Source organism: Xyrauchen texanus, chromosome 1 (genome assembly GCF_025860055.1).
Source record: "Xyrauchen texanus isolate HMW12.3.18 chromosome 1, RBS_HiC_50CHRs, whole genome shotgun sequence".
Lineage (NCBI taxonomy): Eukaryota > Metazoa > Chordata > Actinopteri > Cypriniformes > Catostomidae > Xyrauchen > Xyrauchen texanus.
In genome coordinates, this window is record NC_068276.1 from 5,422,474 (window position 1) to 5,438,487 (window position 16,014).

General features: G+C 39.8%; 1 protein-coding gene across 1 annotated transcript in view; it reads right to left on the reverse strand.

Moving 5' to 3' along the window:
* Window positions 1-16,014, reverse strand: part of LOC127649113 (sodium/potassium/calcium exchanger 2-like) — a 70,202-nt gene that overhangs the window by 23,061 nt on the left and 31,127 nt on the right. The window contains exon 6 of the mRNA XM_052134066.1: window positions 8,187-8,237. Coding sequence (XP_051990026.1) covers window positions 8,187-8,237 — 51 coding nt within the window. The remainder of the gene's footprint in view (window positions 1-8,186; window positions 8,238-16,014) is intronic.

Here is a 16,014-nt window from a genome sequence, read left to right on the forward strand (position 1 = left end):
CTCTAAATAGGATATTGTTTTGTTTCTCCAAACAGGTATGTCATTGTTGGGTAACGTAAGGCAAGGAATTGTTGGGTTTCTCTAAAGCTAGGTTTATTCTAGACAGGGTATTGCTGGGACACAAAATTAGCCTTTTGCTTAAAGATGTCTTTATAAAGATGATGTGACAAATATTTCCACAAGCACATTCAAATATGTGTGATATACTGTCTCACTCTGGGCACGTATGCTGTTTTCTTTTATAAGCGGCGCTCATTGAGACCGATTGTGTTCATTGTGAACACATGAAACTCAAGACGCTTTGCTCTCGGCTCGCTTTCGTTCTGAAAGCCAAAGCCACTCCTTTCTCCTCCCACTATACTCTGTCTGCGGCTCCCAAGGGGCTGCATGAGGTAGGTGTGCGAGGGCGGAAAATAGAGCGCAGAGATTTTAGAAGTATTTGTCACCAGTCCAGTTTTGCGTACCTCTACTCCTCCATATCAGAAGGCTTCACCCGTTCAGTGTGAGCACTGTTATTGCCTGGGCAGAGCCAACGCTGATACAGAGCTCACTAAGATTTATTGTGTTCATTATGAATTATGAAAGGTTTGACTCTCTGGCTCGGTTCCTTTCTGAAAGCCGAAGCTGCTCACCTCTCCTTCTGCTATACTCCTTCCTGAAGGAACGCACGAGGGAGGCATGTGAGGACGGATATGGAGCATGGAAAGTTGAACCCGCTGAGGCCTTCTTGCCACAATTACCCAGGCATTTGTACTGAATGCGCTTATAGGTTCACTGTTTGAGCCACTTTCGCATTAGTCAAACGTATTTTGGAACTTTAGGCCTTGTTAAAAGACATTCTCAAGAGTAGAGAACATTATGTGCTCAAGGTTTTGGCCACTTCCTTCAGGGGTCCGGTTGTTACCTAACAGTATTTCACTCCTCCTCCAGTTGAATCGGACGAGGTGCAGAGAATATACATGCTCTGACCTGTGAGGGCACTAAGCATGCATGTTTACCAAACAAGTCAATTCAGGCTGACAGGTCAGCTCTTTATCTGCTTTGGAGGCCGTTAAAAATGTTTGGTCAGCTGCCAAAGGACAGATTTTCTCAGTGGGTGATTCGCAAGTCGGGCAATGTCCAATGGGTGTTAAGGCTCTCTACCAGGAACATTGCCTCCTCCTGGGCTTGGGCTAAGGGTGTGTACTTGGAGAACAGCTGTATGGCTGCAGGCTGGGTTTCCCTAACATCTTTGCCAGGTTTTATATCTTGGATGTCTCTTTCATCTCTTCCCAGATTCTCATGGCAAAGGAAGGTTGATTCGTCAATGTCCACTACTTTACAAGTTAGTGTCATAATAGTCTCATGAACGTGTCATTCTTGGCTCTTTCCAGTGTAAAGAGCAGGGTTGGGAGGGTTACTTTTTAAATGTATTCCACTACAGATTACATGCTGTAAAATGTAATTTGTAACGTATTCTATTAGATTACTCAAGGTCATTAACGTATTTTAAATACTTTGGATTACTTCTTCAGCACTGGTAGATTTTTCACTTGTTTTGACTATAAAAAATCTGACAGTACAGTAAGAAAAAATACACATGTTAAAAATAAATTCTCTGAAAAACCCAAATATCTTATGCAATCTAATTGATCTTGTTTTAAGGATTTTTAAAAAATATATTTTTACAGGAAAACAATACAAAAATTCTTATAAAGAATATGATTTGTGCCCTAATATCAAAGGTCTTATTAGAAAAAAGAAATTATGATCTAACATGAATTTTCTTGATAGCAAAATATGATCGTGTCTGGTAACATGTGCATGTAAAATGGGCTAGAAATAGCATTTTTGCTTAGTGTAAAGCTGACAATTTATACAAGGATTATTTCTATTTCTTCTGCTGCAAACTTCAAACGTACTTCTCTGTCTGCTCGTATGAATGTAACACATCATAAGAAAGTGTTTCACCGCTGTTCAAATGCACTTTGGATCGCATTATTTATATGTATGATTTCCGGATAATAAATATTAGCATATTTTTGCAGATTAACATTTTTATTGGTTGATTCTCAAACATAACACAACAAAGCAAAATATACATGCACAGAGTCAACCATAATCCCCTTTGAACCCCTTTATTTCCCTTTCCCCCCTCCCAATCCCAAACCCCATCCTGACCCTCAACAAATATCCCTGTGGTCAGAGTCTACATGCAAAAAAAAAAAAACAAAACAATTATATATCTATAATTTATTTATTTATTTAATAAATTATATAATTTGTAATAAGGAAGATTCCTGAGAAATGCAAGCTTGTAGTGCCACCTGTTTACTCCAGAGGGCAGTAATTGAAACTTCAGCTGTATGAGCAACATGCAGTTTATACAGTGAACAAAACAACCCTTCAGCAGACAGAACAGCACAAACATGCGTTACGTTCTTGCGTTCAAAAAATTTGATGGAGCGCAAATTAAAACTAAGGGATCTCAAGATGTGTTTTAAGTATTAAACTATATTTATCTTGACACAGTGACCTAAAAGTTTTATGTTTATGATATATAATAATCACACACATTTAAAACTATAAATCTCTCTCCAATGTCCCTCCCTGAGAGCCTTCTAAAAAGGCAAATTAGCTGCACCGTTTTTTTATTAAATAACTCTTCCAATTCTATATGCCATTTATTCAAATGCCACTACCCTGCCCATCTCTGTGTACCACTTTTGAAATGAGGGCGCTCCAGCCAACTTCCATCCCCTAAGAATGACCTGTCAACCGATCATAACACTGGCTAGGACCCAATTTTTTATATATTTATCCCCTGTATTAATGACCGGCCCCTCGCCTAAAATACAGAGTCTGGGGCTTAATGAAATTTGAGTGCCCAATACATAACACTTAAAACATGAATCCTCAACCAAAATTCTAGGATCTTAACACACCACCAAAAACATGGGTTGTGTCCCCATCTTCTGATTGGGATCACCAGCAGGTGGGTGTGTCTTTAAGACCAAGTCTATACAATCTAGAAGGATCCAATAGAATCAATGTCAAATCTTAAATACAATAAGGTGCACCCTTGCATCTCTAGATGTAGACTTAACATATTTAGAATCCTAGCCCACACTCCCTCCTCCAATACCAAGTTTAAATCTTTCTCCCATTATCTCGAGAGAAGTTGAAGACAACACTGATGCCGTTCACACGTCCGATCCTCGCATGGCGTCATGTGACTCAGAAATTAGCATAATTAATTCTGATTCAAAGTAATGGCCAGCATCGGCCATTCACTGCCAACCATGGTAAAATAAAATGTAGCATTAAACATACTGAATATATGTACTGATTACCATTGTCCCATGTCGACCAAACATGTTGAGTGGTGCAAACATCATCTGCAGCCAGAAGTTTTGAGTCTACATAGGAAAGCTATAGGATACTTCCTTGCTGCCGTTCTCCCTATTTAGTGAATAATTTAACCTCCAGTGTGCTGTCTGTCTGCACTGGTCTCAGAACAGTTTGAAATGCACTTTATTTTCATCCAAACTCCGTATATGTCCTCTGAAAGCAACATTTTCCATCTTTGTAATGCACCTATTGATGATGCACAGTTAATATAGTATTTCTAAGAGAAAAATAGCCCTATAGTCCTAGTCTGTGGTCGTTGTGTTTAACCTCATGCCGTTTATTGAAAAATCTGTAAAATATTCAATTTTTTTCATGGAATATGGGCCTGATATCACTTTATCAAATCCAGTTTCAAATAAAAGTGAGGCACACATAACTGATTGAGCGGTTAATCAATCGAGGCATTGGGTATGCATTAAATTTAGATGCCGCATTTACTTTTTTATAATCCAAACAAAAATGGACCAAACCTTCACTCTTTGGAACCAGCACCACCAGGCTGGCCCAGTCAATGTGGGATTATTCTATTACCCCCATATCTAAGCATGGCCTTTAATTTTTCCAGAACCCATGGCCTTTAATTCTTCCTTTTTGTAAAAACAAAAAGTAGGGACAACTGCGAACTACTACCCCAGGTGTTGTTTTGATATGATGCTCTATGAAATTTGTACGACTGGGAAGAGGCGAGAACATGTCTGAGAATTCTCCTTGCAACCTGGCAATCTCTGACACTGTGATGGTCAGAGGTGGTCTCCACAGGTGACCAGGTTGACTCTATCAGTGGCTTTTAAGTTCACATCCGGTCCGAGCTCCTCCCTCTCTGGAACCACCATCGCCAAAGTCATGGGGACCGCCTCTCTGCACAGTTTTAGGAGGTTGAGGTGGTAAATCTGATGTGCTCCATCTCTATCCGTTCGTTTCACCTCATAATTGATTACATCCTGAATCCACCAAGGCTTGATATGTACCCCCTTAATAATCACAGGTTTGCGGTACATTCCAGCTTGAACGGGGCTGGCCAGCAGTGCGTTGGGGACACAGACCAATGTCCCCACCTCCATTACTGGGCATTGGTCCTGGAAATGCCTGGCCTCCCTGCAGCTCCAGCAAACCAGCACAGACTTCCCGCTTATGGCGAGAAGAGTGGAGAAGGATAGGGGAAACTGCCAGGTTGTGCAGTCACCAAAGCCAGGGAGCTGGTTTGGGAGGGGGAACTCCCCATTTCCAGGGAGGAGGAACAGGATGGGAGGAAGAAGAGGGAAGTGAAGGAGGGGAGACAGGAGAGAGAGAGAGAGAAAAAGGATCCTGTGGCTTGCCGGCTCACGAATACACCACCATACGGTCCTCTGCCAGCTGGAAGACCGTGTGGAGCGACGCCGGGCGATGGCACTGGACCTACTCCGTCGTCCCTCTCGGAAGTTGAGAAATAAACTGCTCCAGTATCACCAGATCGATCACAGTCCCGACATCGCATTGCTCAGCCAGAAACCACCTATGGCAGGTGTACCGGGCGACCAAGGGTCAGAGCGTGGATGTGTTGGCGCTGTTAATCTGGGGTCTGGCCAATCCGTTGCAGGATGGCTTTCATTAAGTTTGCATACACCAGAAGGTTCTCCACTGGCAACTGCTGGGCTGTGAGTTTGGCAACCCATACAAACAAGCGTACTGCCCACTGGGTGTTCGGCCAAACGCATGCCCCCGCTTATAGAGCTCCAAGAAGGCCTCCGGATCATCCTTGGGGAACCATCTTGATGAGTAGCATCTGGGGTGGGGTGGTCGTGGGGTCCGTGCAGCGGCAGCCCCCTCATGGTGTAGCAAGCTCCGGAGCACCTGCCGGTCTGCCTGGAGGAGCGCGATGAACCGCTGCTCCTACTCTGCATGCAGCTAGAGGAGGGCCTGATGTTGGGAATGATGGATGCTGGTGAGGGTCTTGAAAACTCCCTCCAGAGGTGATACTTCCATGGCGGCTTTCTACTTCCTTAAATCCCAGGTTTCGGCACCACTGTGACAAGTTCTTTAACTCTCTTCAAGGAGGAAGCATGAGACGGTGAGATTAAACTCAAAAGGGTATTTATTTAATAACACAAATTCGCTTTTCAGCATGTCATGGTGTACACAGAGCACTCTGCTTCGTGTGCGTCTCTCTCTCTCCACTGGTCTCTGGCTCACTCTTAAAACCATCTCCAACTCTCACTGCAATGACATACAGCTGTTAGAGACAATCATTGACAGGTGATGATCCTCAATATTCTCATCTCCCGATCTCGCTCTCCATTCACAAGCCGGCACTCAACCACACCCCCACCACCACAGTTTGATATTCTGGTAATAAGTACAATACAAAGTACATTTTCATTATTAGACAACAAATGGGATCCCTGGAAGTGCTCAGAGGTGACGTGCACCCTGATATAGTTAATTACGCATTGTGCCATGTAAGCTTGGACAGACAGATGAAGACAGTAGCTTGACTATGCCAACCCCTGCTTGACTATGCCAACCCCGGGTTTAATCCAGACAAGGTATTGTTGGGTTTCTCAAAACTAAGGTAAAGAGTTGTTGAGTTACTCTAAACAGGATAGTGTTGGTTTATCTAAGCAAAGGCTTTTCATTGTTGGGTTAATCAAGGCAGTGTATTGTTGGATTTCTCAAAATAAAGGCAGAGTGTTATTGAGTTACTCTAGACAGGATAGTTTTGGGTTTCTCTAAATAGATGCAATATAGGGATGTGTTTCTTTAAAAATAATTAGGCTATTTTGGGGTTAATCTAAATGGAGGCAGGCTATTGTTGGGTTTCTCAAAATACACACAGATCATTGTCAGGTCACTCTAAACAGACAGGATAGTGTTGGGTTACTCTAAATAGAGGCAAGGTACAGCTGGGTTTCTATTAATAGAGACAGCTGTTGTATGTTTTCTCAAAATAGAGGCAAATTATTGTTTGGTTACTCTAGACAGGATATTGTTGAGTCCCTATAAATAGAGACAGATAATTTGATTTCCTCTAGGCAAGATAGTGTTGGGTCTCACAATACAGAGGCAGAGTATTGTTGGTCTACTCTTGGCAGGATATTGTCGAGGTTCTCTTAAATGAATTAATAACTAATTTTTACTCATATACTTTTCTATCGACCCCATACTGCGTCATATTATTACAACTTCAAAGTCTGTTTAATATGGAGGAAGGAACTCAAATTAGAATCCTCTCAGTAGGTGTCTCACACACACAGTGAATTGTCATTCTGTTGCCTTGGATGTTCCGGTTCTTCAAAGAGACTTCAGCAATTCAGCCATAACCAGATGTCTAAGAACTTACATTATTTCATTAATGAGACGAGAGAGAGAGAGAGAGACAGTGTGAGACTGTTATTATTGTATTATCTCTGTGCTGCTGGTATTGCATAACTCTAGTTATAGAATGAGTCACTCCTCCTTGTCTCAATACTGTGACGTACATTTCTTACCATCTATTTGGGTGCATGTGTATGTGTGCGAATGCAGCCAGGCACATTATCTGACTGCCATGGATTCTTGAGCAGTAACAGAGAGCGATGAGTAATGCCTGGGAAACGGCAGGTGTCTTATAGATTATTTGTAATCACAGCCGCATTCACCCAACAATTCCGCTAATTTAAATACTGGTTATTGCTTTTCATGACTCTAAACATTTTACTCCAAGGCCCATATTTCATGCCTGCATAAGGTGCAAGGTTGTGCACTATGCCTTCTACAATTTACGCTAAATCTAAGTGCAATTTCCGTGCAACACGCAATTGGGAATGGATGAGAGCACACGATCCGTGGGCATATATACGTTTAAACTGTGGGTATATGCACGAAAACAGCACTAACAGGGAATTTCACAAACAGCAACCGGTGCTATCAGAGTGCACATCCAAACTCTGTAATTACATGATTACAGTTACTAGCAAATATGTTGCCAACTTCATCTAAATGGGCTGTCTTCATTTATATCGCTGTTGCTTGGCAATTAAATCAAACTTGATCTAACACATTCGCTCAATTTTGTAAACCCACTTTGCCTCACTTAATTCGAAAAGCATGTACTTTTTTTATTGAAAGATTGGGGTAAGGGAAAAATACTGCATGTAAATTCTGCAGGTACCTTCTGTTACTATTACAAGTAAACTGGTAACAATGCTTTACAATATTATATTACATTAGAATTAAATTTTCAATAATGAAAAAAATGCAATGGTTTAATTAAACAAACCAAGAACAAATTCACAGTAAAAACTGGAAAATTAAAAAGTAATAAATACTCATGGGAATTGAATATGATACCAAATTAAGGATTGAGACAACGATTTGCACTTATGTTGTTATAAAATGAAAAACGCACACACACACTCCATTATGATCTTGCTGGTATGGAAAGAATGTACATTTTATTACATTTGGATAGACAATATCAATGTACTGACAGCATCTATCATGTAAACCCTTTAACTTCAGAAACGTACACATCTTCCTCTAAAGACTGGCCGATCCTATATTTATTAGTAAATGATGGAGAGAGATGCCCAGTAAAAGCACAGTAAAATCAACCTGTAAATTACACAAATTCACTATGATTCGTGCCTCAACATATTCATAACATTTGCACATTTCTGAAATAGTTCAAACATCAATACTTTAATTTTGTACATATCAGTGCCCATTCTAATGTATGAAAATATATGAGTGCAAGAACCACGCTTTACATATGAATATCTATGAATAATAACGGGTAAGACAGAAGGGTGAATGATGAGATTTGACTGAATGGTTCTTACCTTCCTCGGTCATTGTCTGATAATATTTTAGCTTGCCATAAGTCCCCAGCTCTACAATATCACACACAGAGACAAGGGTAAGGCAATGCACGCTAGAACATGTATACAAGCGCACAACAGCACACACACACACACACAAACACAAGCACATAGACGTATGAATGCCAATGTGAATGGTGATGTTATAAGGCCAAACAAATCTCTCCCTTAGCCGATCTCAAGAGCATAAGTGCACAAAAACCGAACAAATTAAACAAAAGGGGAAAAAATAGGCCTTACACTTCATACAGGTATTATTTACAGGTATAAGGAAAAGGACATCCCTCATGTCATTCCAAACCCGTATGACTTTCGAACACTTTTTCCAGCTGCTCTTTCCATACAAAAGAAGTAGATAGTAACCAGGAGTCTTCCAGTTGAGAAAAGTACAAAACCGCACTATTCAGCCCAAACAAACTCAACGCAAGTACGTAAATGCAGTTGTGAGCGCTTAGCCACCGCACTGCCAATGTGCGGTCTGGTTGAACATACTTAATGTGCATTATTGCATTACAGTGATGGGCACAAACCTTAGTAATCAAGGTGGCAAAAGAGTTACCTTCAAACGTCTGCACCATTAAACTGGATGTGTATTATTCTGGTAAGTTTGAAGCAGTATTCTCTTCAAACTGTTGCACGGCCATGACAGTAGTTGATGTGAACAGTTCACACTAATCATCCACCATCGACCCCTTACAGCACCATTAACAATGCAATGAGTAGTTGCATTGTGTTAAGGTCTGGCACATTTCAGAACACAATGGCACCTGAACTCGAGCTTGCACTGCAAGATGGATCTGCGTTCACGTATTGCGTAGAGTATGTTTCGATCCTTACAGAAGTTCTGGAGCTAGCAACTAATTAAATTAGGATATACAGTGGTGCAACATGTAGCCTGACCTCATGGAAGTTATGTGACACTGGCGACGTTTTTAAAAAAAGACGTTACGTGGTAAATTATACCTTTCACAGCAGTTCCGAGGTGAAAGGTCCACTGTGAGGCGCTATAAGTGAGTACAATTTTCTTCTGAACAGATGAGGTTTTTAAGGTTGATGCTCTATCGAGTTTTAAAACTCCAGTTTCGACCTCCCTACCCTAAACCTTAAACCTAACCAATGGAAATGAAAATCTGAGATGAAAACCACAATTGCCGATGCAACCATGTCATTTTGTGGTGCTTCTATGACACTTTCCGCTCACATCTTGACATGCGCTCTTCACAACTCGTATCCGGGTCCTTTGCATCGCAAGGGCAACACTCTGTCAGTTGCTACAAAATGTAGTTGACTATGTAATAAAAACGTTAAAATGTATCGCCTTACAAGTCATGCACTATAGTAAAAGTGATTTTAGGTAATATTCTAATATAAGTCGAAAAGTGTTTATGTAAGTCATAATCTAAAATTGTACTTGTTTTTTTAAGTAAATAATTGGCATTGCTGTTGTAGCGCCTCTAGTGCTCATTTCACTTCAAAACTGCTATAGGCACTTTTCCACTGCACGTTAAGGTTCGACTCACCTCAACTGTACTCGCTTTACTGTTCTGAGCTTGCATTTCCACTGCAGTTTAGTGCCCCTCAACGTGGGTGGGATAATAGGATGATCGTCATAGTTACGCCGCCTCTACTGCCGTGACATCATCTTAAACACGACACAAAATGACCAAAACAATAACACGACCGCTAGCTGTTAGCTACTAGCTCACTGTGCTGCATAAAGCAGTTGTTGCATGGTGATTTTACACAAGTGTAACAGTTAAATTGGCCTGGTTGTTTTAGAAGCAAGCTTCCAGTAGCTGGTCAACTAAATAAAGTGAAGCTTCCAAGCAGAGTATAGAGTTAACGTAACAAAACATACCATCCTCCATCATGGCCAGGGCACTCTCCTTCCCATTGCTTGCCGGTTTAGATAGCGTCCATTTGATCAAACCACTTCCAAATTTCCTTAATGTTTCTGTAGTCAATTTTATTAAATTTTTTACTTTTCCCTACACTGTTGGAAGGTCTGGTGGTTGCCGTGTGCTGAGACAATTCCTGAGAGTCTTTTTCGTTTTGCTCATCGCTAACGAGTGGACCGTCGCACCTCGTTTATTGACCAAGGCGTGGTTTTGCGCTCAGCCATTTCTTTTTTCACAATTTGAATGTCGCGTGAACAAATGACTGCTATCGCTGTTGCTAACTTTAAAACTAGCGGGTTGATGTTACATGTTGGAAATCCAGTGACGCTGGTAGTGACGATTCTCTCTGACCAATAAGTGATCTGCAGGGTTTTGACGTCACATTTAGTATCGTCTCGGCTTGCTTGGAACCTCGACCGAGGTGGTACTAAAAAAAGTATCAGGTACCAGGTACTATCCACAGTGGAAAACCCCCAAAAAGCAACCTGAGTCGAGTCGAGTTGAACCGTACAGTGGAAAAGCCCTTTAAGACACATACAATGACTATCACTTCGACTAAGTGAGCTGCCAAACGAGTTTAAGTACTCAATTTTGGCCTCAAGTACCACAATCCAAGTCTATGTTATTCTATCATGATTCGAGAATGTTCCAGTGGGCATGTTGTGTGCTTCTGAGCGTTTGAGTTGATGTGGCCAATGTCACACATTTGCTGATAAGTGACTTAGAAATAGTGCGGGATCTTAAATTTGACTTATTCATCCCATTATAACTCTTTGTTTTACGTGTTTGTTGTACATCCTTAAGATTATCAGGTTTAAATGGGATTTTAAATCCCCAATTTTCATTATAGTCTCAGACTTTAGAACCCTATTATATAATGAGATCTTATATGATACTGTATGGGCCTCACAGATGTTATAGACACGTCTCATGTCCTTGTTAAGTGATCAGACCAGAGACCTTCCAGAATGACCTCTGCAGCTGTTGCATCCCAGCAGCATAAAGCTTTTAACATTGATTCAGCCGGTAAAGGGTGTGTAAGAGTGAGTGCGCATGTATGATCGTGTTACATAATAAAGGTTGCACACAATAACCTTTCAGATGGTTATTGGCATGTGTGAATGTCTGTGCATGTTCGTAAGCAATCAATCGGAAGGAATGTATGACAAATGCTGGTGTCTTTATGAATGTGTGTGTGAGTGGACAGCTAGCTCCAAAAATAGAGAAAGTGTTGGTCTGGCGTGAGGTTGAGCACAATAATCAATACAAACTGCTGATCAGAGGTCAAACACAGTCAAAAAATACAAACAAACAAACACACACACACACAGACAAACCACTGCATATTATGATTGAAATGTCTCTGATAAGCTGAAAGGTTACCGAGAGCTGTGGTAGTGTGTGATCTGCGAGTGTGTCTGTGTGAAATGAGAAGGATGAACAGCGTACACACGTGGAAAACCAGGCAGCGTTCATTAATCATGTGTTCGACATCAATAAATTAACTTCTGCAATTAATCAATCCATGCGGGAGTGTTGATTGTGTATGTGTGAGTGTGTGTCACAGTCCGTTTCTGTTGATTCACTCTCAGCTCACATCACACTCAAAGCGTGCACTGCAGTGTAAGCGAAGCTACTTCGAAAATGTCGATGGCCAAGCTACAAAGTGTTTATACTTTAAAGCAGGGTTCATTTTTAAAATGTTTTTTTTTTTTTTTATTAAAAAAATTATTATTTTAGGACACTATTGAGTGATGTCATTCATTAATTTAGTTCATTTTAATTAATTGTATTTTTACAAAATAAAATTGGGCTGTTAATTGATCATTTTTTTTTTAATGTTTTTATTAAAAATAGTCACAGTTGTATTGCATATATATATAATATATCCATAATAATTAAAATCATTAAAATATTATATGTAGGGCCTATAATAAATAATAATAAATTAGATATTCAGATTAAAATATCTTGCATAATTGTGGCAGATGAGTAAAGCATTTGTTACAAAATAAATAAAAGTGCTTTGAGTCAATATAAGGGATGTGCACGGTTACCGTTTTTAACATTCGATTAACTGCGAGGTTTCACGAACGAGTTACACTGCTGTGGTTAAATAGCCTCTTCGGGGTGCTTCGATTTTAAAATGGTTAAAAATAAAATGGCACTGAACTTGTCTAATAATTGGACATAAATATGCAAACCAGAGCAAAAACGCTGTCTCACCATTTATCAAGCACTGAAACTTTGCTAGGTGAAAAACAACCTTTAATCATGTTCTCAACGTATTCAGAATGCAGCACAACGCATAAACTGTTATAGCCAAATTCCCAGTCAAATACTACACAACCCATAATCCTTAAGCAAGATCCACCAATCAGGAAAGGGAATTGTGACACAAGAGCTCAACAGCTGAAAATGATGAAATTTATTAACGTTGTTGTTCATTTCAGAACTGATTGGTTTTGTTTTAAGGCTTCTAACTCTTTATCGAAGAAACTTTTGTAATGTCTATGGAGAAAATTAATCCGCAACCATTGTCGTTGAAAAAAAGTGGCTGGTCGCTGTTTTGTCTCAAAATATCGTTTTTTATTGCTGGGGATTTATGAACAATCTAAAACAGATCTTGTGCTGTGTTAGGGAGTTAGATGGGTTAAATGGGGTGGGGCAGTAGCGAACAAACACACTGAATAAAAAATGATAAAACACATATGGAAACTTTAGCGAAATAAACAGAATCTAGGATCCATTACTGAATACTGAGAGGAAATAACAATAAACATTACAACAGACAGGCAAGCAGGACAAAAGGCTCAATATTTGGTGGGGGGATGGGGGGCAGGGGAACAGGGGCAGGGTCGGGGAGTGGGGGGTTCAGCTGTGACTGTGATGACAATGAGATTTAGAGAATAACTCACCAGAGTCAGCAAATTCTGAGGAAACAGTAGACAGAGAGACACACAGAGAGAGAAAGACAGAGAGATGATAAAGAACATAAGCAGGAAAATACGGTTTAGCTCTAATGCAAAGCCATGTCATGAATAGAGAAATGAGATGTGCCACTATTGTTAAAATCCCCATAAACATGTGCGTGTAAAATCAATTGAAGTGTTTTATTGTTAAAACCTATGAACTGTGGGGTGAATTAACTAAACACTTGTGCCAGTTGTGAGTGCCGCATTTCAACAAAACTCACTAACCATCCACAATCCAGTTTAACCAGGTACTAAATGTGCTGAAGTAGCACTGCGCCGTGAGTATTTAAATCAAGTCATTGTCATTCTTTTCAAAGCAAAGATATCCACGTTAGGTAACACTTTATAATAACCACATGGTATAAAGTATGTGTAAAGCATTAGTTAATAGTTAATTAATCATGTATTAATTATTGTTAGTACATTATTAATACATGAATAGGCAACATACAAATAGTATGCTACTATTTTATATTTACTGTAGCAAACAAGTTATTACTTTTTAATGAGTTCACATAGACTTCAGCAATACATTAAAACAACCTGCCTAATAATGTGTAATTCTCCCTCATGCCGCCAAAACAGCGCCAACCCGCATCTGAGATGCTATTCGGCTCACCACAATTGTACAGAGTGGTTATCTGAGTTATCATAGACTTTCAGTTTGAAACAGTCTGACCATTCTCTGTTGATCTCTCTCATCAACAAGACATTTCCGTCCACAGAACTGCCCCTCACTGGATGTTTTTTGTTTTTGGTACCATTCTGAGTAAATTCTAGAGACTGCTGTGTGTGAAAATCCCAGGAGATCCGCAGATACAGAAATACTCAAACCATCCCGTCTGGCACCAACAATCATCCATGTGATTATCTAAACAGCCAATTGTGTGGCAGCAGTGCAGTGCATATAATCATGCAGATACGGGTCAGGAGCTTCAGTTAATGTTCACATTAACCATCCGAATAGGAAATGTGATCTCAGTGATTTGGACCATGGCATGATTGTTGTTGCCAGACGGGCAGCAATAGTTTGGGCATGGTTGTGCCAGAACGTGATTTGAATAATTCCTTTAATGAATCGGGTGCTTAAACAGCGCATGCAAATAAACCAAGTTTTCAGTAGCCACAATTTGTCCCCTTATAAATCTGCATTGCTATGTACTGACCTAACACAACTGACATTGTTATTTTGCTGGAATATTCATTAAAGGATTTATTAAAGGTGAAGCGTGTAATTTCTGCACCAAGAGGCATCAAATGGAATTGCAAAACTAATAACTTGTAGCTCAACTGGTACATCACGGCACAAGCAATGTCAATGTAAAAGTCGCTTTGAATACAAGTGTCTGCTATATACATAAATGTCCTGTACCAAACTCATGCCACTGGTTGAGCCAGAGGTTGACATGCGACCGCTTAGTGCCAGCATTGACACTCTTGAAGAAGTCAACTTGAATGGTTTAACCAAAAAAGTACACACTTTAATTACCAGATGCACCTGATTCTCTTTAGTGGTATTCATTCAAAACAAAAATGGCAAATGAACTTTGGATAAAGTGTTGACAAACGTTTAGGAATATGTGTTGTGATGTTCACTGCTGGTTTCAATACCTACTATGTCCTATATATTTATATATATATATAAATGTGTTCCTTTGGCATCAGTTGAAGTATTTATAATGAAAATCAAATAAATTAGCTTGAAAAGTCTGAACAAACAGGTTCTGTGGAACTCATTTATTGGGGTGATCTCACGAAACCTGTCAAGACAACGTCCTGGTCAGATTTCGCTGTAAATATAGAAGAAATAAATACATTAATTTTATTTGCTTATAAAATAATTCAGCTTATTTTTTAAGATTTTTCTCATTACTGAAAGAAAAGATGGCTATTATAATATTATCTTTACCACATAATTGAAAATGATGAAGCAATTACACATCATAGTAGTTCTCCCTTGGTACTGCCTTAAATTTTTACTGACTTTAATTATGAAAATCGGACCCATTTTAGGGTTCTTTACCTACTATGTCCTAAAGAATTAGACACTATGTGCTTATAATGTACATACATGCTGTTGCATTGTACATTTAAAGTTCTGTGCCTGTGTTAAATTACATTTATAATTACACTGTTATCCTTACCCCTAACCCTATCCCAACCCTTAAGACCCGGGTATACTTCGGTTGAACGCGTTCCGTATTGGATTGCACCCGGTCAACCACATTGCTTTCCTGAGTATACTCCATTGATCCTGAGTGAATACAGACACGTTCGACCTATGACTGCATTGTAATAGACCTACTCTTTTTATAGAGTCAGTGCCTCATGAATGAGCCAACGACACACACAGACTATGACCGCATCCGTGGGTTGACAGAATGTGGGTGGCACGGTCAGGCCACGCATACTGGCTAATGACGAAATTTACTTTACACATTCAGCAATGTGGACCAGTTTGTCCAGATACTCAGGCGACATTTCACCCCACTGAATCAAAGTACACAAAGTATATATATATATATATATATATATATATATATATATATATATACACACAAAACAGTTAGTTCCGGTCCTCCAATCTGATTGGACGAGAGATGTTCCATGAGCACTCATGGTCTGACACCATCATCACTCGGCTTGTGTTCGTGCCATTCTAAACTAAAGTGTAAGAGCAGTGCAGATCTGTTAAGAGCTTCTGTTTGTCTTTTTTTATTACGTTACATATGTTAGCCAACAATTGGTTCCAAAATATATTTTTGTGTGTAATATGAGCCAGTGAGGTGGCGTGAAGTGAATCCGCGTCAGCCGTTTACATACAACAGCTCTTAGTGATTGCTTGTATTACTATTACACAACTAAAACTAGGAATTAACTTTAAATGTCTTCAAACAACTTCAGCATTACGGCTCA